A 24666-nucleotide genomic window follows, 5' to 3' on the forward strand; every position below is an offset into this window, starting at 1 on the left:
CTGCATTGAGGCATGTCAATTCCTATCGCAATAGCTGTTTTGTGAGAATGCAACAGTCCCACACCTGAGGAGTCCCCGGCGAAACACAGATCGTCCCGCTAGGGGGCGACACGGGCTTCCACGGCCGGCTTTGTCCACTCGCGGGGGGTTGTGGGATAGAAATAGCATAACAAAACCACTGCATCACTGGTCGTTCGAGCAGGATTGGGATCAGCCAGCAATGCGCCGATTTAAAGCTTTAAAGTATGCATGACTCTGAAAACAAAGAACAGTTTTACAGCCACGTCGTCCTGACACAGCAGGATGAAAACGGACATGTGTAAAATGAACTAGACTGCGGGGCTCTTGTGTGCACTGTCTTTCATTGGGTTAAGCGTTTGCAACACTTTGTTGTCTCTTCCAATGTGTACAGGAACAATACGCAGTTGACAACGATCTTCAGTAGCAGGATGCAAGTGTGTGCATCCTAATGCTGGAGGACATTTCGTGATATCTGTGCATCGACACGTTTGTGCACCGGTGTAAGTATTGCGGAAAGCTTGGGCACAATCACACGTACCGGCATAGGAGCTGGTTTCCTGTGACAATGGCTTCCGTCGGGCCAGAGAAAGGATCCAACTCCAAGAAAAAGGGAGAGAAGAAATTCGCAGCAAAGGAGGAAGCCAAACTCCTGGCCAGTTTCATGGGAGTCATGAACAACTTGCGCAAGCAGGTGAGACGGGTTGAACGGAGCTATGTCTGTATTGGATACTTTGTCGCAGTTTAATTTCCAGTAGGACTCAATATGAAGGGATAAATATGAAAACGCAGGTTGAATGGTAGGCGAGTTTAGTGCAAGGTAGCGGACAATGCGGACGTTGTCTAGTGTTGTGCAGCCTTTCATTGTAGAGTTCCCTGCTCAGCTGTTGATTGGTGCCTCTCTTGGGAGAGTATGCTTTGCATGGTTCCCTTTGGCTTGTTTGCAGACTTCACACACACCATTTTTATATCGATATATCCAGCTTTTCAGTAAAAACGGATCTAATTCCACTGCCCTCTCTTCAGGACGTCTTCAGTAAGTGTACTGCACACTGTAGTCCTTCTGTCCCAAGTGTAGTAGTGTGTCACCTATTCTTGTCACTGCAACAGTATTTTTTAGCTTGGTGTCGCTTTCATGGAAGTTTCACTCTGTCCCTGTTCTCTTCCTCTGCAGAAAACGCTGTGTGACGTGATCTTGGTGGTCCAGGAGCGGATGATCCCTGCGCACAGAGTGGTCCTGGCAGCAGCCAGTCCGTTCTTTAACCTGATGTTCACTTGTAAGCATGTCAAATGAACTGTCTCTGTCTTCTGTCCTCCTTTTTTCAAGTGTATTGTAAAGGAAAAATATTTAAAATGTGCCAGTATGTGGTTTGGGTCAGTGGAAAACATGAGTGATTCTTTCTCCAAAGCTAATATGCTCGAGTCCAAGTCCTTCGAAGTGGAGCTGAAGGATGCCGAACCAGACATTATTGAACTACTTGTGGAGTTTGCCTACACTGCAAGGTAAGTTGAATGAATGAAGAGAGGTCCATTGTCATAGTTAACTTGAGGTTTCCAGCCTCTTCAAATCTGCAAATCTATTAATTTCAAAATAGGGATAAGACAGTGTGATAAAATAGTTCCAGTCACCTGTACTGGGGGATATAAGACAATTTGGGTTAAATGTGATTTATTACAGAGTCCAGAATACTTGTATTTAACTGTATTCTTGCCACTTTGTATTGCACTTGTAAGTCGCCCTGGATAAGGGCATCTGCCAAGAAATAAAAATAATAATAATAATAATATAGGTCACAGTATACTGGCAAAACTGATACAAAGCCTTCATGGACAAGTCAGCTTTTATGAGTTGAACCCCTGTTAGCATACAGTGTGACAATGGAGCCCAAACCCGCTCTCCCACATTCCAGGGTAGCGACTCCCCTCACCGGTCCCCATCTCGAAGGTGATTAACTCACCCCTCCCAACAGCATGCTAGACAGACTCTCCTCACTCATCTTTATCAATAGCGTTTGAGATGCTATTGATACAAGACGGGTAAGCAAACTGTCTCCTCGCCAACCTTTTGTTATCCTACTGATACCAGAGGCCCCCCTCCCTCAGCCATCTGCGTTTACCTCCTGTGAATTAGAACAATTCCCAAGAACATTTGAGGAGAAGACTTTAAACTGTGGAATATTACCAGGGTAGGATTTCCCCAGCTTCGGTTTTATTCCCTACAACAGGTATATTTTCCAAATAGCAGTTAAATTGATCAGTTGGTAAATTCAAGACTTGTGTCCATTTGCCACAAGCCTTGCAAGTGTCATCTTGCTTTAAGATAGGTGTTGTATATAGACAGTAGATCAGCTTCTCTTTAAATAGTTATGTTAGTGAACTACTAGAATTAACTGAAGGTACAAAAGACTGTTATCCCTAAGGCGAATATTCCAGTTAAATAATGGATACCAATATATTTTTTGTGTTTCTCCCTCCACAGAATCTCTGTAAATAGCAACAATGTTCAGTCCTTACTGGATGCAGCGAATCAGTATCAGATCGAGCCCGTGAAGAAGATGTGTGTTGAGTTTCTTAAAGAGCAAGTGGATGCGTCCAACTGCCTGGGTAAGATGGCGATTGTTTGCACTGATGCATAGGACTGTTTAAAGAACCCCAACCCCAAGAATCTCTCTCTCTCCAATTAAAACCAAAGAAAAGGCCACCTGTGTGTTCTGAGTGAAACTGTCATGCGTTTTTGCTGGCTCCTCTCTAAACACGCGTTTCGTCCTCACGCAGGTATCACTGTCCTGGCAGAGTGCCTGGACTGCCCGGAGCTGAAGACCACGGCCGATGACTTCATCCACCAGCACTTCACAGAGGTGTACAAGACTGACGAGTTCCTGCAGCTCGATGTGAAGAGAATCACTCACCTGCTGCACCAGGACACCTTAACCGTCCGGGCCGAGGACCAGGTAGAGCCCCTGTATATCTGACCTCCGCTGCTGAAGATGACGATGGTGAGTCTTAAAGGATTGTACTCAAGGTTTTCCATGTCCTCTGGTCACTGAAGGTGTACGACGCAGCAGTCAGGTGGCTGAAATATGATGAGCCCAATCGCCAGCAGTACATCGTGGACATCCTGGCAAAGGTCCGCTTTCCTCTGGTGTCCAAGAACTTCCTGAGCAAGACGGTGCAGGCGGAGCCCCTGATCCAGGACAACCCTGAGTGTCTCAAGATGGTGATCAGTACGTTTGTCTCTGTGTCAGTAGCTACATGTCAACTGTAAGGGGGACTACATGTTGTAGTTACAGCCCCGTTACTGCTTGATAAAGTTTTCAGATTCATTTCTATCCCATCTCCGGGTGCTACTGAATCACTAGATGTTTTCATCCCATATTTCTTACATGTAACATGTGAAAAGGAGAAATTTCTCCGTGTGGTGCCAGGACTGACATGTGCTTTGTGGGTGTCTCTGTGTGTGTCAGGTGGGATGCGTTACCATCTGCTGTCCCCGGAGGACCGCGAGGAGCTGGGCGAAAGCAGCCGGCCTCGGAGGAAGAAGCACGACTATCGCATCGCGCTCTTTGGAGGCTCCCAGCCGCAGTCTTGCCGATACTTCAACCCCAAAGTAAGGCATCCAGAGGTGTCAAAGGGGAAACCGGGGGAAGTTTTAATCAGGCAGCCAGTATTTAACTTGCATTCTTCCTTAAAGTAACTGAATATTAAGCAAGGGCATTTAAGGAAAGGGCAGAAAATGCTCTTAGGGTGGCAGTGTAGGCTGATCCACACAATCCTGACCCGCAGGACTACAGCTGGACGGACATCCGCTGCCCCTTTGAGAAAAGACGCGACGCCGCTTCCGTGTTCTGGGACAACGTTGTGTATATCCTGGGAGGCTCTCAGCTTTTCCCCATCAAGCGGATGGACTGCTACAACGTGGTGAAAGACAGCTGGTACTCCAAACTGGGGCCCCCCAACCCCCGAGACAGCCTGGCCGCCTGTGCGTCGAACGGCAAGATCTATACCTCTGGAGGCTCGGAAGTAGGTAAGCACAACAACCGCAAAGCAACAGAAGCTCAAGACCGCGGCAAGAAGCAGGGTTGTGTGTTCTGTAACGGTGCTTCTGGGAATGTCCGCGCATCTTCCCTTGCTTTTGAATGGGCCTTTTTTCGCCTTCATTGCCCGGCATGGAGAGTTGTTCTTTCAGCTGAGTCCTATCCCTCGTGTAATCTCTCTCAGGGAACTCGGCGCTGTACCTTTTCGAGTGCTACGACACCCGGACCGAGAGCTGGCACAACAAACCCAGCATGCTGATGCCCCGCTGCAGCCACGGCATGGTGGAGGCCAACGGGCTGATCTACGTGTGCGGGGGCAGCCTGGGCAACAACGTCTCGGGGAGAGTGCTCAACTCCTGCGAAGTCTACGACCCCTCCACCGAGACGTGAGTATGCCCGCCCACGTTCAGACAGACTGCCAGACACATCCTCTGAGTGTGGTGTAGGCAGTTATATAGCCTGTTTCACTTGACCATGTTTCCACGCGGCAATCGGATAAAAAATTTCGTAACAGTCGTTGAAAGCTACATTGTGTTCTTTTCCTTTATTTTTAATATCAAATACATGTCATCCAATGTCTGTCGGCCTGCCTGTTAGGAAGTGGATGGACTGAATCGATTATCCATAGATTTGTATTGATGTTCGGCATTTTCAATTCCACTCCAGAACCTGTTATTTTGGATTTAATTGAAATCCTCCTCATTATTAATCAACAGGTCCCTCTAATGGTGGCAAAATGGAAATGCATCGACACTTTCAATGTGAAGTGAAAGTAAAGGCTGTGACCTGGGTGCACAACCAGCTGACTGACTCTTGTATTTACATGACATTAATTGTTTTCATTAATTACACTTCAGATGGACAGAACTCTGCCCGATGATTGAGGCCCGGAAGAATCATGGCCTTGTCTTTGTGAATGAGAGAATCTATGCTGTAGGAGGGCAAAATGGATTGGGTACGTAATGGAGCGGTTCTGTGGCTTTTGTTTATTTATACTGTAGCGTTAAAGGCTTTTTTCTACTGCCTTCACCACTGACAAAAACAACAAATCATAAGAGAGATTGGGGGTCCCGGCAACATATTTATTTATCAGAGTGAAACCGCTTTCAAAGGCACACATTTCTTGCAGGTATCTTGCACTTTTATAGCTTGAGAAATGCTAAACCAACATGGTAAACGTGGCCTGGACATTCTTCAAAATTTCTTCTTACCTAACATTAATTATTAAACACACTTACACAGTGAAGGGGTGCATAAAGATTAAACTGACAGGATTTTATATATCATTCTCCTCAAAGTGAATCAATAAACCTGGCGCCTGCTCGTTTGTTGTCCTTTCTCTTGCTGTTAATGAATGTCCTGCATTTGTAGGTCAAGAATAACAAATCTGTCCTCAATGTCTGTAGGGGGTCTGGACTCGGTGGAATATTACGACATCAGCAGTAACGAGTGGAAGATGGTGTCTCCGATGCCGTGGAAAGGGGTGACTGTGAAGTGCGCCGCTGTGGGATCCATTATCTACGTTCTGGCTGGGTTTCAGGGAGTCGGCAGGCTGGGCCACATTTTAGAGTACTACACGGAGACCGAAAAATGGGTGGCCAGCAGCAAGGTGCGCGCTTTCCCCGTGACGAGCTGTCTGATCTGTGTGGTGGACACATGTGGCGCTAATGAAGAGACGCACGAGACGTGACGCAAGAAAAAAACACTTTCCGGTGTGGACATGTCAAAGTCCCTTAATTTTGGCTGAAAAAGGGAACCATCCATGTAACCATGTGCTATGAGTTGATCTCTCCTTATAAAGGGATATTTACTTTCACTTCCCCAAAAAAGAAATATGGATACTATAAATGAAGCCCAATCGATTGCTTTTTTATTTATTTTTATTTTTTATCATTTCCTTATTTTACATGAGCTGTCTCCCAATGCGCTGGGGTCAATAAATAAAGCAAGCTATCAGGTAACATTTGGATCACATTGTATAACAAGTTGTGTATTTTTTTTCAGGAAGCTCACAATGCCATTTTTCCTGTAAAGTGATTGATCAACCTCTGTACGATGTCATTTACAGTGTATTGTGGTTACCGGAGTAGTTTTTTTTTTTGCTTTTGTATGCAGTTTGTGATTACTATACAAGACGTGTTCCTACTGTTAACACTAAGCACAGTGTTCTCAGAAACAGAAATACTATACATCTAAATGTCAAAAACAGATACAGAAGCTTAATTAAGTTATCGGTTGAACAGTATTTGGACACACAAGGCGAAGGTGGAACCTACAAGGGTTACTAATGTATGAATTCATGTATCTTTTTAAAATAAAAAGCTGAAATGTTGAGATGCTGATCTGACGCACAGCAAAAAGGTTGCCAACATTAGAAATGGGAGATTATGACCGAAAAAAATTAACTGCCTCAGAGGTTTTGTAGAGATTGTAAAGTCTGCAAAAACAATAATTGTGAATTATTTCATCTGAGGAGTGTAAAATGTAAAGTTGTTCAACTCAAATCATTTGTTGCTAGCAGAGATCAGGTATTTAAAACTGGACAGAGTAAATGTAAGTCACATATGTATGCAGAATATTTATTTAATACTAATGAAACATAAATGATTTCTGGCATCTAGTGATGGATTGCGCTTATGATGTAATTCGCCCTGGATAAGGGCGTCTGCCAAGAAATAAAAATAATACAAAAAAAAAAGGTCTTTTATGTAAAATTACTACAAATACACCTGTTCAAAATATGGCAAATTAACATATTTTACACTTTACAAATGTACATAGATGATGAATAATTTACATAAGTTGGGCTTGTCATTTTAACCGTGTATTAACTGAAATCTTAAAAGTTCAGTGATCGAGAATGGGTATTTTTTTGGTCTTCACAAAAATACAAGTTGCAACTGACTTCTAAATCAGCTTAGACGGGATATTATACAAATACATTTCCTTTGGAGAAATGGTCTCCTAACTTTATATAGTAGATTGTGGTAGGATTTAGTTTTCTTGATAATTACAATAAAGAAAAGTGGGGCATATCGCCCATATTTAGACTTGGCAAACGACTGACACACAGGCGGAGGGTCAAACAAATGGCGTCATTGACATGCGACGAAAGACGTCCTGCGTTTATGGTAATAGAAATACACGTTGCCGGGCCGGATTGGGGTTCTCAGTAAACGGGCAAGTTATCTGCTGGCCCCGGACTCTGAATTGCTAATAACGCAGGGCGCAGTGTGCTGGCGTAACGAACGTAAAGCCGCAGATCTTCGCAACTTGGCGTGGACTGGTAGCTTAGCATCACCCGTGGGGTAAATGGGAGACTGCCACCGCTTAAGAGATTTAATCTCGGACCTGTTTAGCGATGACGGTGTGCAGTTTCTTTCTTCAGGGGAGATGTCGCTACGGCGAGAAGTGCTGGAATGAGCACCCGAAGGACGGCGGCGGAGGCGGGTATGGAAGCTACCAGACCCGGCAGCAGAGCGGCCGAGGCGGCGGAGGTGTGACGTCGTGTTTGTTTGTGTTTGGAGTTCGTTCAACGGCCGGACCGCTGTGACAGACTTTACTAACCGCGGTCTTTAAGTTGCGTCACCGACCTATAATACGCGATGAAAACTGGGTTATTAAATACACCATGTTAACTAAACTCGACTTCATTAATACCGTTCCTCAATCTACTTGCAAAAAACACGACAGTTTGCTCGTGTGTGGTCGTTGCTCGGGTCGCATGTCCTCCAGCTGTCTGTGTCCCAGTAACCCCATTATGAGTGTCTGTCCTCCAGCTGGTCTGCCATCATGTCACCTAATCCTGTAACTTGCCTTTATGCTGGGGAGTTTGTTCAGATTGTGACGCCTCTCTGTGTGAAGAAGTGTCTCCTGTTTTCTGTCTTGAATGCCTTGAAGCCCAATTTCCATTTGTGTCCCCGGGTCTGTGTGTCCCTGCTGATCTGGAAAAGCTCCTCTGGTTTGATGTGGTCGATGCCTTTCATGATTTTGAAGACTTGGATCAAGTCCCCACGTAGTCTCCTCTGTTCCAGGGTGAAAAGGTTCAGTTCCCTCAGGGACAATGGCAGACCTTTAATTTAAAATTGGATTGACTTGATTTTGAAGTGAAAAGTAAATGCACACCCTTGCCTTTAATTGGTTTACCTTATGTAAATATATTTTCTTTGTTTGCCAGGCTTTGGGAACAGAGTGTGGATCAACCCCTCACAGAGGACTCCTGGTTCTGAATACATCCAGGCGTCGTCCTTCTCCAGGCAGGGGGACTGGGGCAGAGGCGGGGGAGCGAGAGATGAAGCCAGGGGTGGTTTTGGGGGCCCCTCAGGGTTTGGACAGGCTGACGAGGGCAGGAAGAGCTTTTCCAACACGGGGAGCTCCAGTTTCAGCTTCTCCTCACAGAACCACTTCTCTGCGTTGAATACCCAGCAAGACTTTGACAGAGGCAGCGCCGGAGATGATGCGGAAAAACATCTGTAAGTAGCTAACGCACGCACACACTGTTACATAAGTCAGTGTGTTGTTGTGTAGCCTCATTAAGTATTCCAGGAATGTCATTTTATCCCTTTTTTTGTTTTGTTTAAACTGTAGTAGACTAAAAATAATTCCTTGGTTTCTTTTTGCTAAAGGGACACGATCAAGAAAGACATGGAGTCGTGGGAGAGCTCGGGACAGTGGATATTCTCCTGTTACTCTGCTCTCAAGAACTCTATCTCGGGTAACTGCTGCCATTGTTCTCTTGTATTTGTATAAAGTATTTATTAATTTCTCACACCGGCGAGGGGAAAGAAAATGTTATTGTTCACCATCTGTGTATGTGCCTGTAATGTTTCTTTTCCTTGTTCACATCCTGTTGTGTTTTTTTGTTTTTTTAAAACATTTAAGAAGTCTTAATAACACTTCCAAGATGTTGTCTTCCATCGGGGGGGGGCGGGGGGCGACATTGTGCTGCTGTCTGATGATCATTTAACCTCTGTCACCCAGGCTTTCCTGAATTCTCCCCAGAAGAGCTGCGACTGGAGTACTACAACAGCAGGGCATCCGGAGATCTGCAGAATTACGTGAGACCACCTCTTTCATTCAAATGGCTTTGGATGATTTTGTTGATCGATTCTAGTCTGTAAATATTTCTGAATAACAAGACATTAGTGCAAAACACAACAATGAACTGCGAAATAAAATAACAGATAAGAAAACACAACAGCATTAACTCTAAGCTCCAAACCAAACAGCTCCTCACCACAATGATTGACATGTCGTTCCTCCAATCAGGGTACATCGGTGCCTAGGTAACCTCCCTTTCCGGTTTAAAGTTAATGTCATTATTTTGTTTTGCATCTCAGGGCCAATCCTTTTTGTTGTTGTGTTTTTCGATTTGTTGTTGTGATTGGCACCTCAGGGCCACCGTACATTAGTACTGAAGTCCTGGAAATACTGACTACTGGAAGACCTCCATAGTGTGGCCTATTGAATTCCCCAGCTTGTGACCTTTATTAAGAATCAAAGGTCTTTGCCATGTGACCGCTGGGGACCTGCATCAATAAGCAGAGCTTGTGCTGCTCATTATTATAACAGCATGAGTCAGTTACTAATATAACTGCCTATCTGGTACCAAAAATGAAAATAACTGAAGGGATTTAATATTTCTGGGTTCATTGATCTGTAATGTTAACACTTTAATAAGTAATGCAGTCCTACCTTACATACAGTTAGATAACCCTTTTGTTTTTAGGTGAATTCAGTCCAACAGCTCATAAATCAATGGAAGAACAGACTGCTGGAGTTAAAGACCCAGAACTCGGCGACACGAGCGGATCTGGTAAGATTGACATCTCGTTCACTCCCCTTACATTGTGGGTACACAAACTACACACTCCAGTTCACATTTGTGTACTATTACACTGTCCTGTGATGGGGGTATTATTGCTGACTACTATAACTCAGAGCTGATTATTTATAGCTCTGAACCCCTCAAACATCAAACCATGTTTATCCTGAGTCTGTGGATAGTTGCTTGTGCTTAGTGCTAAAGGACCTGAAATGCCACTGTGAGGAACAATTTGTGTTTTCGCAGCAACATGTTTTTTAAAGATTAAGGTTCAGATGCATATACAACCGGACAAAGACTAGTTTTATGAATGTGTGTCAGAATGTTTGTTTTAATTTGTGTGTTTGTAGATTTCAGAGCTGACTAATCCCAGTCCTAAACCATCCTCCGTGCAGTTTGGTGCCCTGGTATCGTCCTCCTTCGGATCAGGAGGTAATGTCTTTTTCCCCCCATGTTTGTGCTTTATTTAGGTTTAGTCACACTTATGTTTAGTGAAACTCAAAACTGGTTCACTGAGATGTTTCTAATTGTAGACAAGAGCTGCTGTTCAGTGCATGTTGTTCTGTCTCCAGGGTTTGGCGCCGGGGCCCCACAGAGCAGCAGCAGCAGCACCTTCAGTTTCCAGCCCACCGGCGGCTTCGGGAGTGCAGCCACACAGGGGGGTACGGTGGCCAGCCAGCCCCTGCCCACGATCGGGGCATCGGGATCCGGCTTCGGCAGCACCTCTGCCCCCGCCTCCGCTGCCTCCTTCTCCTTCGCCGCCCCCACAGCAGACAAGGAACAGCCCTCGGGCTTCGGCGCTCCCTCTGGGTTCGGCTTCTCGTCGAGCTTCGGGGCGTCCGCCGCTCCCTCGTCTGTCGCCGCCCCCACGAACTCCTTCGGACAGTCGGGCGGCGGGTTTGGGGGCAGCGGCTCGACGGCCGTGGCCTCGGCCAGCACAGGCGCCGCCACGGGGAAGCTGTTCACCCCGCAGAGCGAGCTGAGCGCCGAGGAGCTGAAGGAGTTTGGAGAGAAAAGATTCACCCTGGGCAAAATCCCCCTACGGCCGCCCCCCGCGGACCTGCTGTCTGTTTAAGACCTGCATCTGTTCACTGATATCACGTGTTCTGTTGGCTGAGGACTTTTTCTTTTTAAATAAAGATTTATTTTTAAAAGTGATGCTTTTCTGCTGCAGTCCACCAAAACAAAAGACTCATCTGCCTGTGGCTCTGTGCTGCTAACAGGGCGATGTAATGAAAGTGAATTAAAATGAGGAATGATTGTTCACATGTAGACTCATCTGTGAGATCAGTATATATATGTATACACTGATACATCTAACATTCATTTATTTACAATACTTTTAGGAAAGGTGTAATACCTTCAAAGTGTGTGTATATAAATATCTATATAGATGCATATACAGCTCTGGAAAACAATGTTGAGACCACTGCAAAATTATCAGTTTCTCTGGTTTTACTATTTATAGGTATGTGTTGGGGTAAAATGAACATTTTTGTTTTACTGACAACATTTCTCCCAAATTCCAAATAAAAATATGAATGAAATGGAATGGCTGCCATACATGTAGAGATGCTGATTTAAGACAGATATGTAGTGGTCTCTTAATTTTTTCCAGAGCTGTATATATAATACACCTAAATAGGAGTTTCCTATGATTCTTGGGTAGTAACTAGTCTTGACAAAATCTTTCATTCAACCATAAATAAGGTAAGCAATAAATACAGGTAATTTGGGCCTCTTTTAATATGTATCCATTATATAATGCCTCACTGTATACAGATTACTACTTTCCTTGTGAGGGGAATGTTATGAAAGGCTAAAACATTACCTTTTTAATTAAAACTACTATGAAAGAATAATAGATATGAATGTATATGCCTCTAATATTGTACAAAACGAATATAGAAGCCATGTTATTTAGTTGGTGCATAGAAACTTGTCTTGCATTTGTAGACAGTTTGTCAGGTTTTTAAATCAATACCTCTGTTACACTTACAGTCACTGTATTGTAAATGAGGAGGTAGTAAATGTACAGGAAAAAATACAGAAAGCCATTGCTTACCAGATCCTATTTTGCCTCTTTCCCATACCCATGTGATTTCTTGTCCACATGGCAGATAAAGGAAGGTTGGGGTAAAAAACAAAAATCATGTGCCTTTTTTTTTTTAATGTACATTTGGAAAATTGCAAATATCATTTCAAACATCAATAGAAAAGTGAACAGGGTGTGTCTCCTCGGGCAAAGGATGAGCTGATACAAGAATACAGTATTTTCTTGTGGTTTTTATGGTGGCAGGCTTTTGAAGATGCAGACAATTTATTCTTTATATTGCTGGTATGGGAACCCTTAAAACAAAGTGCATCCTAAGTGATACATAAGTCACTGCTTAATTAAACACATCAATAAATCAAATAAAACCACGGAAATGCCTCCCTTCAGAAAAACATTGTGTTGTATACAAGTTTATCGGTTTGTCTCTGTCAGTGCTTTTTACTAAACAATCGTATGTTGTTTGCTTTTGTGTTACAGTTAACTGCTGCTGCTAATTAGCTTCATAGACCCGTGTGAAAGTGCTTTAGTAATTATACAAGTTTAATATCGATCCTGGCACATCTACACCTGTTCATCGTCGGTGTTATTTCCATCAATCGAAACCCACTACTCTAGGACTGTTCTACACGTTTGTGTTGAGCAGGGAGAATTGTGTGTTGCTCACGGGGTTGAGATGCGCTCGAGTCATTTGCTCCTCTGAAACGGTCGTCCGTTGCTCAACAGAAGTAGAGCGCTAGTCTTGCATTTCTGCATCAGTCTTGTGAGCGGGCAGTTCCTCAATCTGAAGAACAGCAGGAAGACCACAGAGAGACATCTGTCTGGTCAAGCTGCATCCTTTTCTCTGGCCGAGATTGTGTGACAGTTGTGCCGGCATCTGTGTTTTCTGTTTTGAGTTTTAATCTATTCTCCAGATTTATAAATGAAACAAAGAATAAACAAGTGCCAAGATAACATTTTATAAAGGCAATTTATCCTTCATTGTAGGGCTGGTTTGTATAGATGAAGTCATACAGACCTTGTTTTTTGGAGGTTGAAAAATAGCACTTAAAACCCATTCTTAAATTGAACATGAAATTGTTTAGGAAACCTAACATTAGCCCTACAAAGTCCAAAATGTCTTCAGCATCATCTCACACTTAAACTTGAGCCCACTGTTCATAATTCACCCAAACAGACAAATGACACAACCCCTAAACTATGATGCTCGAAATTCTGGAAAAATATATTTCCATACTGTTTTTTATATTGGTAAATACATTTATTTGTCTGCTTCATAGATTAATATGAACTTAAAGCACTGGTTCAAAATATGGTGTACTCAGTATTTACAATGCTTTCATACATCACATTTTTATGAAATAAGTATACATGTTTAAAAAAGTCGAATGTAGAAAATAATAATAGTGGAGTTCTTACATTTATTAAGGCATACATAAAATAAAAGCATATCCACAGGCAATGTTTGCCTTCTAAGAAACCAGTTACATATTTGTTTTATTTGGTTTCAATTTACATTTTATTTAGTCCCCTTCCTTTGTCTGATTTATTTTGTGTTTAATGTAGATGAGGTAAACTATAATTGTAATATCCATATCCATGACTATCCATGAAATTGTCATTGTACACAATTCAAATATATCATAAAATCCAGTCCGTGGCTCAGGATGATAAGAGCAGTATAAACATTTGCTCTTTTGTATGAGCAAATCTGCAGATCTTTAATCCCTGGCAAGAAAGTAAAGGGTTAAATGGGTGAGTCACTGGCATGAGTTGTGGCTAAGCACACGGAAGGGTCCCCCCAATGCAAAATCAGATGTCTCTCATTAAAAACATCACATGATGTTTTCTCAAGCCATTAAAGGATGAAGCGACCAAAGAAAGGGTACACGGTTCATCCCTAAGCAGTCGAGGGCTCAAGTCGCACTGGTTCACTGGTAATAAGTCTAGCATGGGAGGACTACAGCTGTTACTGTGTGTGCTCTGTGCATTTGTAATATCAGGAGTCAATGGCCGGAAAAGTAAGTACAAGTTTATTTCATAATACAATAATAATACAACAAGTGCTTGTGTATTAAGATTAAGGAAAATGTCAAATTTTGCATCACAGATGGGTATATTTCATATGAAGTTACCGATGTGTAAATATTATTATTATTATTATTATTATTATTATTATTATTATTATTATTATTATTATTATTATTATCATTATTATTATTATGATCTTGAATTTACTTTAAAATGTTCTTTGTGTGGCTGAATTCAACCAGTGCAATGCAAGTAAACAGTTACACAGTTAGGTGTGTTTTAACCCAACATAAGGAATACAGCATAATGCAATGTTTTATACAGAAGCCAATTTGCTGGACAAGGATCAGCAGCTATAGTTCATTCAGCTTTAATACTGTTTTAAAGTTTGTTTTTGTTAGTTTGTTTGCTTCATGAACTGGTACAGTACAGCTGCACCTGTGCTTTTGGTCGCAATGGTTAGTTTGATTGGTTTTGAACCCACATCCAGGAGTTGGCAACCCTGATGACAGGTTTGTGTTATTTAATTAAATCAATTACGCAATGCTTAATACTTTTAATTTAGTAAAACATTAAGTTACCTAACAGTTGAGCATTTGTTTACTAACTGGGGTTTGAAAAGTTTTTTAAATGATTTCTGATATCCTGAATTTATTAAAATTGTTATCAATTTGTATTTTTTAATGTACATTAAAGCACATTAAGTTTGGCATAACCTTTGCTAAAAAGTTATTTTACTACATTTGGTGTTATTGGCGCTGAAAAGATTTGCCCCTAATAAGGAACCGACGGTTATTAAGTTGGTCTCATGAACCTAATTACGACAGACAAACGCCACCTGATGGGAAGTCTTGTGAGTCTAGTTAGATGGTTGGGTTGACCTATTCTTGCCAACGATTGGGATTGATTTATTTATGTTTGTTTATTTTCTCCAAAGGGTTTTAAATATTCAAAGCATAATTTCCAAAATAAATAAAGAACAGGGCTAATATATCTTATATATTTTTTCCTCCTCAGGGGTTTCTGATATGATGCCCTTTGGTTCGCGATCAGACTCTGTGAAACACCCCCATCTGAAGGGCTGGTCGCCAGACTCCAACTACTGGAACACTGGCCTCTACCCGGGCTTCAAGGCAAACGACCTGCGAAGAGGACGAGGTAAAAACTGATGGTTCTGTCTTTTAAAAACAGAACCAGTCGGTCTTAGTGTGAGGAGATGCTTCTTGAAAAAAATGATTTCGCTCAAGCACAGCAATGACAGCTTCAGTTTTATTGCTGCCCTTCTGCAGGGAGAACCATTGTCCCACACCTGACCAGCGACAGCCCAGCCTTGATCGGATCCAGCATCACATTCACGACCACGCTGGAGTTTCCTAAATGTCAAAAAGAAGACTCTAACGGAGACCTGGTGTATGACAAGCACTGCAGCGATGGTGAGAGTGTTAAAGTTCATAGAAAATCATTGACAGAAGTGTAAGTCAAAAGGGGGCTGTGTACTGGGCTGGGGGGGTAGTACTGATCTAAACATGATCCATAAACATCCAGAGCACTGGTATTGTGATTGCTGTACCTTTAAACTTTATTCTAACTACAATCCTGGAGTAAAATTAATTGGTGTGAGTAGTGTCCCACCCTCAAGGCCTTTCCTGTTTGAAACCTCCTCCTGCACGGCACACAGGTGTGAATTTGTCCCCCCACTCTTCTGCAACAGCAGACGGCGTGGCTCGTCCTGGTCAGTATGTCTACAACTGGACCTCCTGGCTTGACGACTACGGCTTTGGGAACTGCACAGACCTGTCCACGTGTAACGTGTTCCCAGACGGGAAACCGTTCCCACAGTCCCACGACTGGAGGAGAAGGAATTTCGTGTATGTGTGGCACACCATGGGTGAGTCTCTCTGTGGTGGGAGTCCGCCGTGGACATTGAAACAGGTTCTGGAGGAATTACTTCTTGACCTTTTCTTCCTTATTTGTCCATATTAAGTATCACATGTTCAGTGGGCCTTCTTTGAACTGAATTGCTGTAATATGCAACGAATGCCCTGTAACACAAATTGACATTTGATTCCTGCATAGGGTGATCAACTGCAAGACTTTTATTGTTGACACGTTCTTAGTTTTGTTGACTTATCCCCTGTTACTTCAACATGGACAACAAGTAAATTTAGTATTGGCAGCATGGACGGCATTTTGTGGAAAACATAACTCCTGAATGCGGTCAGTGTACCAAAATGATTTCCTTCGTAACCTTGTGCAATTGTCTCCACTCATGTAGGTCAGTACTACCAAACCTGTGGAGGCTCGGTTTCCAGCATCACCCTAAACACAACCAACATGACTCTCGGTGCAGAGATGATGGAGGTCCTTGTATATCACAAGCGCGAACGCAGGAAGTACACTCCAGCCGCGACTGCAAACGACATCTATTTTGTCACCGGTAAGGAGAGTCCCCGAAGAAGTATTGCAGAGATGTTGTTGACTGTCTTTGTTGAGAAGTAGAGTGAGGTCAGAAGGTTACAGGACTAGGAACAAGAGCTAAACCTCTCCTTCCCTCTGCTATCCTGCCTCTTCAGTGTTCAGCTGCCTCTGTTTTGACATGTCATTTTGTTTGCCACAGACCAGATTCCCTTCGCTGTGAACATATCACAGAAACACGACCGCAACTCTTCCGACAACGTGTTCATCAAGGGATCGGATATCATCTTCAAGGTCCAGCTGCACGACCCCAGCCACTACCTGCAGAAGAGCGCTACAGTCAACTACATCTGGGACTTCGACGACGGCAACCGGCTCATCACGCACAGCACGGTGGCCACTCACGCATATAACTTGCTGGGGAACGTTACGGTCAAACTCACGGTCAAGGCGGCCTTCCCCGTGCCCTGTCCCCCGCCTACGCCGTCGCCCACAAGCCACACGACTGCCACACCCAGGCCTACTACGGGTACGACTGTCAAACGTTTTCACTGAATCCTGCATAATGATTCCCAGAGCTGAGGTTGATCCCACTAATATAATTGGTCAGTTTCAGCTCAGTCTAGGACAGTGGAATATTAACTATTATAATTTTTCGCTACAGGAGATGCCCACAACAACAGGCTTAACGTCAATACGGACTTCAGCAACCCAAGCTGAACCGCTAAGACTGCTAGCTTGCTGACATTATTAAGGGGAAAATGTGTCATGGGGAATTTTGGGCAGGAATGTGCAGGTCTTTTGGAACGACTTTGAAAATGAATCGGCTGCACATCCGTTTCATCTACTTTTGTGAGATTGGACTTGGTTTAAAAAGGTTTAATGGCATCCACTCTTTCTCCCATCCCCTTAGCTGTAGCTACCACTTCTCCTCACACTACAACTGTGGCTCAAACGACAACTACTGAAATTCCCACTACTACTAATGCTACAGTTGAACCTCCTACTACTACTAATACTACTGAATTACCCTCTACGACTGCCACGGTGGAAGCGACGACTGCCCTCAACAGCACGGCTTCCATGGGCAACGCCACCCTCACCAGCACCCTGCTGCAGAGAGACGGCGCGGACTGCCTGCGGTTCATGTATGGCAACTTTGAAGAGGACCTTATTATTGTTGGTGAGTAGTATGTGAGCAGCTATGTTGCAAATAATAGTGCCACTGTATTTTAATGGGGACAGGATGGACATCTTCCTTGCCCTTTGTCTTCAACCCTTTGAATAGAGCTGGGTAATCTAAAGAGGCTCTCGATTTGAGCTTTTAGCTCCTCGGTGCATCCCCATCACCGCCCTGTAGGGGTCCCTGTCCCCATGTAGTCCTCCCTGCCCGACTGATCGCAGCATGGCCTGCTCCTTGACACTTTGGTCGTTACAGTATAAATACTTCAACATGAAGCTTTTTAAATCATTCCTGTTTGTAGACGGGGTTATTGCAGTGCAGAGTATCCAGGCAAACAAGATTGTGGAGGTCTCCACGACCCAAGTGACCAACATCACTGTGGACTTCTTGGTGAAGTGCACGGGCAGGTGAGTGCCAGGATGTAAACTCGGCCCAGACGGAGACTTACACCTGTACCTTTACTGGAGTGGAAAACGGAGATGTGGCTCTGAGGAAAATCATAAGCCTCTTTTGCATTTTTAACGAGAAGTATCTTGCTGTTCCTATTGAGTCTAGGAGAGGCATGTTCTCTTTGGCTCTCTCTGCACCCCTCTGTCTATACTCTCACTGAACTGCCAGTATGAACTCTGTAACTGTTTGCCTTCTGTATACCGGTAATATGAAATCTTATGGAATATTTGTAACTTAACCTGAGACTCAACTCTTCTCTACTGAGAACTGAAGTCTCTCTCCTTATAGCCTCTTCAGGGTTTGTTTTTGAAATCCCCCAAGAATTAGATTACATGCACTGCCATGGGCCTTAGATTAAGATGCTTGTATATTATCAAATAAAGAACACTGATTACATTAAAGTTTTAAATACATGTCTTGAAATTATGTCACGCAACTTCCTGTGGTTTAGCTCTGTTTGCTTTGCCTCTTGTTTTTTGATGTTGTGTTAGTCTTCCCTCATCTGCCTGCACCATCATATCAGACGCCACTTGTAAGGAGGTGATGAACATCACTTGTGAGAACATCCCACCCTCCAAAGACTGCCAGCTAACAATACAGAGGACCTTCAGCCAGCCTGGCACCTACTGCGTCAACGTCACCCTGATTGATTCTCAGAGCCTCGCCCTGGCCAGCACACATGTGACTGTGGGGAAAGGTACGTTTATGTTTCACTTATTTATTTTTGGTTGACGGTTGTTCTTAATCTGTGTTTTTATGTGTAACCTTTTCAGTCACTCAGTTCACACGTCTCTATTACTTTCTTGTCGATTACAGAATCCAGGCACATTCCAGCAACCGAGACTGTGCTGATCGCTGGGGCTGTCCTTGTGGCCCTTGTCGTGGCTGTTTCCTTTATAGTCTACAGGTGAGACACTCAATTAACTGCCCCATAAATAAATGCCATACCTCTGTTTTCTGGGATTGTTTGAAGTTTGTTATACAAGTTGAATGTTCAGTAGAAACTCCATCACAGCATCCCATGGTCTGTCCCACTCCCTCCTCTCCGCAGTGCCGTTAGTCTTTCTGTGGCCTCTGTTATGGCCCTGCCAGAGCTCCCCCCCACCAGCTCCTGCAGTCTGAAAGGGGAAATGGCAGCTACTGCTTTGGAGATGGTAACCACAGTCAAACTTAGTGAAGTTGTTTTTCTATGTATATCTAACTTCTCTTAATTTCCCTCTTGCTGCTTCATATAGGCGCTACAAGGAGTACAAACCATTGAGCAGACCCTTGTGCGGTGGCAGCTCTGAGGGAATGATTGTGTACTTCAGTCAGCTCAAGACAGTACTCTTCCCCGGCAGCGAGGAGAGGAGCCCCCTGCTGCAGGACAAGCCGGCCCCCTAGAGCTCTGTCCGCCAGGGAGAAGCAATGCTCTGAAGCGTGCACTCACTGTCACTCATGCTTTCCGAGGACATTTAATTTGGACACTTGAGTCATTTATTATTTGTTTTCCACGGTGAGAGTCTTTTTAACATGTTTAATTAATAAAACAGTATTATTTTGTAATTTTTCATTACTTTGTTCTAATAGCCGTCACTGAATGGAAAAGGGGTTGGGCAGGGAGGTGAAACGTCAAGACTATTGTTATTGTTGGAATACATATCTAACTATAATCCACACAAGTGTGGCGTACAAAACTGACTATCTGTGAATGGAATTTGAAGAGTATTACGAATCTAGCATTAGTTTTGTTTTTTATTTTATTTTCTCTCATGGTCTGAATTTCCGGACTGGCACATACGCGAGGTGAATTAAAAACTTGGGTTTCAGATCTGAGACGTGTGAAAGGCAATTGGCAACCTACAATTTAAGGAGTAAAACACTGAATTCTACTTTCCGCTTTGCTTCTTTTTTTACATGAATAAATCTTTGCCACATGCCTTTATTTACTACAACCCCAGACCAGCATACTGACTCCCAAAGAGACCATCAGCTTGACTGAAAAGATTAAGTGTCTGAGCTTAGAAAATGTAGTTGGGATAGGAAAGTAGAGGAAGTAGAAAAAACTCCTTATTACACTCAGCCTAAGGGAAGGGGTTAGCAGGGATGTGGTAGGGATGAAGAAAGCTTAAATGTTGAGGAACTCAGAGTAGGATATTTGCTGAAAGAAGAAAGTGACCACATGTCCTCGAATGATGTTTAAAGGCATTTAGCCTTAACATCTGAATCTGTCCCCCTTTAAACACATGGCAATAGCTGCTCAAAGGAAAAGGCATATTTGAAACGACTTGTTTATACAATCAATACATTTAGGCATTTAAACTAGGATTTAAATCAGTTGTAAACATTAAAATGATATTCAAATCTGTAAAGCACAGAAGATCTGTCTTACTGTTTGTGTGTTTTAATTCTTTCAACAATTTTTTTTTTATAACGGATCATCATTTTTAATTCATTACCATACCCGATAATTTATTGATTTTGTGAGCGACCGACCTTATCCAGTTTGTAATCTCTTTGAACCACTATACGCTGTACTATACATACCTTTTTGCCTACGGTTGTAAAAGACTTATTAACGTCATCAATAAACTTAATTTACTATTTATTTTGACTTATATTGTATGTTATTATTTATAATGGATCATTTCCAGACGAATTTGCTCTTAAGAGTTGTTTTACAAAGGACCCTTATCACACGTAATATATCAGAATGAGATTATATTCCAACCAAGCCAAATGTTGTTGTTTTTTTCACATTTTGTATTATTGTTTTTAAAATCAAACTATGTAATTTATATAATGTTAAAGTGAACTTTTTAAAACACCACTTACCAGATGTTATAATCAGATTGACAATCTATTCGTATCAACAAGATTCATATTCCAATAAAATGAAGCTCGGAATTATTTACATTTGCGTATGTCAGAAATAATCCTACTGTATAATTATGATTACTTTAATAAAATCGTTACAAATATGAAACACAGGGCAGGCTTTTGAACGCGCCGCCAGAGCCAGTTATTCGCACGTCAGTTTGCAGATGCCGATAGCCAATAGGACGGCAGAGAGAGACTTCCTGCCAGTTGACCAATAGGACGGCAGAGGGCGAGACCTCCTTGCTCTTGACCAATAGGATGGCAGAGAGAGAGAGAGACTTCCTGCAAGTTGACCAATAGGACGGCAGAGGGCGAGACTTCCTTGCTCTTGACCAATAGGACGGCAGAGGGCGAGACTTCCTTGCTCTTGACCAATAGGACTTCAGAGGGCGAGACTTCCTTGCTCTTGACCAATAGGATGGCAGAAGGTGAGACTTTCTTCCTGTTGATGGAAAGAACACATGTTTGAAGTGGAATTGACTGAAAGACAGACTAACACTATGAATTCTGTAGCTGTTCTTAAGTGGACCAAAAGACTGCGTCCAATTATACATACGAACAACTTAACCTGTTATAATGGCCGAATGTTTGTGCAAAACCACGCTTTGCATCAACGCATTACAGCACATGGACCTTTTCCTTTACTCGTCCGACGATGGAGGTGCTTTTCCAGTGTGGGCAGCTCTGTGTCGGTAAAGAGGCTTTACGCGGATTTTCAAGGTCGCACAGACGCGTCGAGTGAGTTCAGCACTGGCGATTTAGACGTGAACGAAGTGGATTATTGGACAAAAAGCACGGGTGAGTGACGTGCGGTAATGCATAATATAATACATAATACAACACTCTGTAAGAATCTCGGTCTCTTACGCACGATGCACCATAACTATTACAAATGCAGTTCGAGTGAAGCGCAAACGTGTCTTGCAGGTGTACTGAAGTGTAACATGAGCTCCCGTCATCAAGCGGGTATTGACAGTGGTTTGGTAGATGTTCATGTTGATGTCTTCCCTAACGCAGGTCCGGATCCTGTTTTCAGTATCGATATCCTGGTGGCCCTTCTGCGGCAGGAGAATGCGGCCGATGTCTGTGTTATTAAAGTGCCGCAGACCATGAAGTACGCCGACTACTTCGTGGTAGTAAGTTGTTCCTCAACGAGGCACCTGCGAGCCATGGCCCACTATGCGATCAAAGTGGTGAGTTTAATGTGGATTCATCTTCTGATGGGGCAATCAATGTTTGTGTTCTGCAGAGAAATCGTGTTTTTTTCCTGTAACGTATTCCTAACCCCAACCACTACTCGCTTTCCTCTGCAGTACAAGCACATCAAGGGGGACGACAACCCACACGTTCGCATCGAGGGCAAGGATTCAGATGACTGGTCGTGCATAGATTTTGGTAATGCAATGCTTTTTAAAAGACTTCTGCATCTCAAATGAAGTCCTGCAGTGCCATCTTTAGGCACTTGACTCACATCGAGGTGTGGAGGACAGTCTATCATCTCTGAGTAACATCAAACATACAGTATCCTATAAGAGCCTGTTGAACAAGCATATGGAAAGTAGAAGTAATTGTTAGCTTGTGACCAGTGAACCAAAATATCCAAAACACTTGTAGAAACTTTGATGTGAAACGTTATCGTTTCTTCTGTGGTGGTAGTTGCAGGCCTCTTGTCCTTTTCTGTCCAGGGTTGTTCACGCTCTTGTTCTTGGTCGCAGGGGATATTGTGGTTCACTTCATGCTGCCGGAATGCAGAGAGTTATATGAGCTGGAGAAGCTGTGGACCCTGCGATCCTATGACGAGCAGTTGGCCAGCATCCCCCCCGAAAGCCTCCCCGACGACTTCATCTACAGCGCAGAGGTCAGCAGCGACGGCGTCAAGTGAGACGTCTGGAGCCTGAGACTGTTGTGAAGAGAATTTCTATAGTGAAGCGGCCTGTTGGAGACCCGGAGTGGACCCCCCCCCCCCCAAACCACAGAGGGATTTCAGAATGCCACTTTTATTTGGGTTTTAATTTACGGGTGCTTTTTTAAATGTGAATTTACTAGCAAAGTGAAGTAACATTTACAATATCGGCAACAGAGCTAAAATGTCAAGCTCTTGTACATATTAAACTGGTTTTATTCATACAGCAGTTGCATTTGTATAGTGAAAATGGCTCCTGATGACTAACCAATCTAACACACAGATACAGTCTCTTGTCCAGCCAGCTGTGAAGAACAGGGGGTTTGTGAAAGAACCTTCAGTTTAAAGTTCTAAATTGATTAGTGCAGTTATTGATTGGGTTTGTATAGGATAGTCTGAGCCACTACACAGTATACCGTTAATTACATTCTGATCATGTAAACAAAAAAAGTGTGGCTGAATTTAGGTTTATCATAATCCCGGAGCGGAGTCTCAGACAATCTCTTCCAAACCTTGTCAAGGTTTTCCACACAGCTGGAGAATAACGGATGGGACTTGTCATATGTGCCAAGGCTTTGAGTCAATGTGTAGAAGTGAACTAAACTGAACTGGAGAGTTAAGTAATGGATTTTAAATAAAATTGAATTTAATTACATTGTGAAATGTTATTTATACAGCTAAAATTACAGTTGGGTGGCAGTCCCTGCTCCCCTAAGACACACAGGGGGTTCTCTTCATCTATGCTGTATTGTTTTCATTGAGGGAGTTTAAAAAGTAACACAATAGCAACAAACACATAGGAGGCACTAGGGTGAGCAGTTTAATTGAATTCAGATATACAAAAGTTGCACCACTATCACTGCGTGGTCATAAGTAAAACCCTTTCCATGACCTTTCTAGACATGCCATATTTAAACCACTATGTGTGCTTTATAATGCCATGGTTTATATAGAATCTAATGACTTAAAATTGGCACTTTTATTACTACCTGACTACTGTCAAATGACTGAGTCGCAGCTGCTACTTAAGATCCTGAATCTCATTAAAGATCGACCTTCAGCCCCAACACATCGAGATCACAGATCACAAGGATGTTTAAGGACAAAGAAATACACCCTGGTAATGTTAAACATTTAGAGATTCATGTGAATGACACTTGACATGAGATTGCAAGGAAAATAAATCTGAAGGTGATTTTATAGATACTGGTAGTGAAAAATATGATTTAAATGGAAGAGAATAGCTTAGTATAAAATTACTATCCAGCAACTGGTATCATTGAAATGGCTAAGTCAGTTAAGGAGGGAAAGTATGCACAGTAACATAATCCACATTTGGTTTTACCATGAAAAATGAAGGGTACACACAACACCTCATAGGAGCTAATTTATTTTTATTCAGAGGCATTTGACAAGTGGAGCTGCATTGGGGGCACAGTACAGATGAAATGATTCATGCTTTGCTGATATCAAACACACATTTACAGTATTTACTTTCTAACTATTCCCAAATATTCCAATTAAGTCTCATTTGAAAAAAATGAAAACATGATTTTACCACACCATACAGCCTAAAAATGTAAATAGAACCGATTTAAATCAAAATAAATCAGCAGATATAAATGCAGCACCTGTATGACAAGAAAATAGAAAAGTCAAAGATTTTTATATTGAGGGGAAAAAAAGCAGGCTTTTGACTGAGCCATTAACAGAATTCTAATCTTTTATTGACCTTTCAAAAATCTATAAGGAAGATAGTCTAAAACTATATGAGAAGCCACCCTGCCAAATAAAACTAGGGAAAAAAAAACTAAAGCTACAGCATACATCTGAGGTTTTAAAATCAATCGGTAAAGAATAAATGCAGGCAAAACAAAAACTTCAGACCATTCTTTT

The 24666-nt window shown here is 42.7% G+C and overlaps 4 protein-coding genes across 5 annotated transcripts; all 4 read left to right on the forward strand.

Moving 5' to 3' along the window:
* Window positions 1-149: 149 nt before the first annotated feature.
* Window positions 150-6384, forward strand: klhl7 (kelch-like family member 7). Its single transcript, XM_066715581.1, has 11 exons — window positions 150-712; window positions 1193-1295; window positions 1428-1521; window positions 2498-2622; window positions 2794-2969; window positions 3068-3242; window positions 3483-3625; window positions 3802-4042; window positions 4237-4438; window positions 4910-5007; window positions 5459-6384. The coding sequence occupies exons 1-11, from the start codon at window positions 587-589 to the stop codon at window positions 5740-5742; spliced, it is 1767 nt and encodes a 588-aa protein (XP_066571678.1). The 5' UTR covers window positions 150-586; the 3' UTR covers window positions 5743-6384.
* Window positions 6385-7276: 892 nt separating this feature from the next.
* On the forward strand, window positions 7277-11142 carry nup42 (nucleoporin 42). Of its 2 annotated transcripts, none has more exons than XM_066715582.1 (7): window positions 7277-7549; window positions 8230-8524; window positions 8678-8766; window positions 9033-9109; window positions 9781-9867; window positions 10227-10308; window positions 10449-11142. In XM_066715582.1, exons 1-7 carry the CDS (start codon window positions 7414-7416, stop codon window positions 10949-10951), a joined length of 1269 nt encoding a protein of 422 aa, XP_066571679.1. In that variant the 5' UTR covers window positions 7277-7413; the 3' UTR covers window positions 10952-11142. The 2 variants fall into 2 exon arrangements, with proteins under 2 accessions (XP_066571679.1, XP_066571680.1); XM_066715583.1 differs by having other exon boundaries at window positions 7277-7502.
* Window positions 11143-13802: 2660 nt separating this feature from the next.
* On the forward strand, window positions 13803-20595 carry gpnmb (glycoprotein (transmembrane) nmb). Its single transcript, XM_066715584.1, has 11 exons — window positions 13803-13950; window positions 14978-15118; window positions 15250-15393; window positions 15672-15848; window positions 16236-16397; window positions 16578-16904; window positions 17289-17558; window positions 17860-17965; window positions 18500-18705; window positions 18825-18915; window positions 19244-20595. Exons 1-11 carry the CDS (start codon window positions 13881-13883, stop codon window positions 19389-19391), a joined length of 1842 nt encoding a protein of 613 aa, XP_066571681.1. The 5' UTR covers window positions 13803-13880; the 3' UTR covers window positions 19392-20595.
* A 701-nt stretch (window positions 20596-21296) lies between these two features.
* malsu1 (mitochondrial assembly of ribosomal large subunit 1) lies at window positions 21297-23423 on the forward strand. The gene is made up of 4 exons (XM_066715585.1): window positions 21297-21665; window positions 21885-22060; window positions 22181-22262; window positions 22583-23423. Exons 1-4 carry the CDS (start codon window positions 21329-21331, stop codon window positions 22747-22749), a joined length of 762 nt encoding a protein of 253 aa, XP_066571682.1. The 5' UTR covers window positions 21297-21328; the 3' UTR covers window positions 22750-23423.
* Window positions 23424-24666: the final 1243 nt, after the last annotated feature.

The sequence above is a fragment of the Amia ocellicauda genome, chromosome 10 (assembly GCF_036373705.1).
Source record: "Amia ocellicauda isolate fAmiCal2 chromosome 10, fAmiCal2.hap1, whole genome shotgun sequence".
NCBI classification, from domain to species: Eukaryota; Metazoa; Chordata; class Actinopteri; order Amiiformes; family Amiidae; genus Amia; species Amia ocellicauda.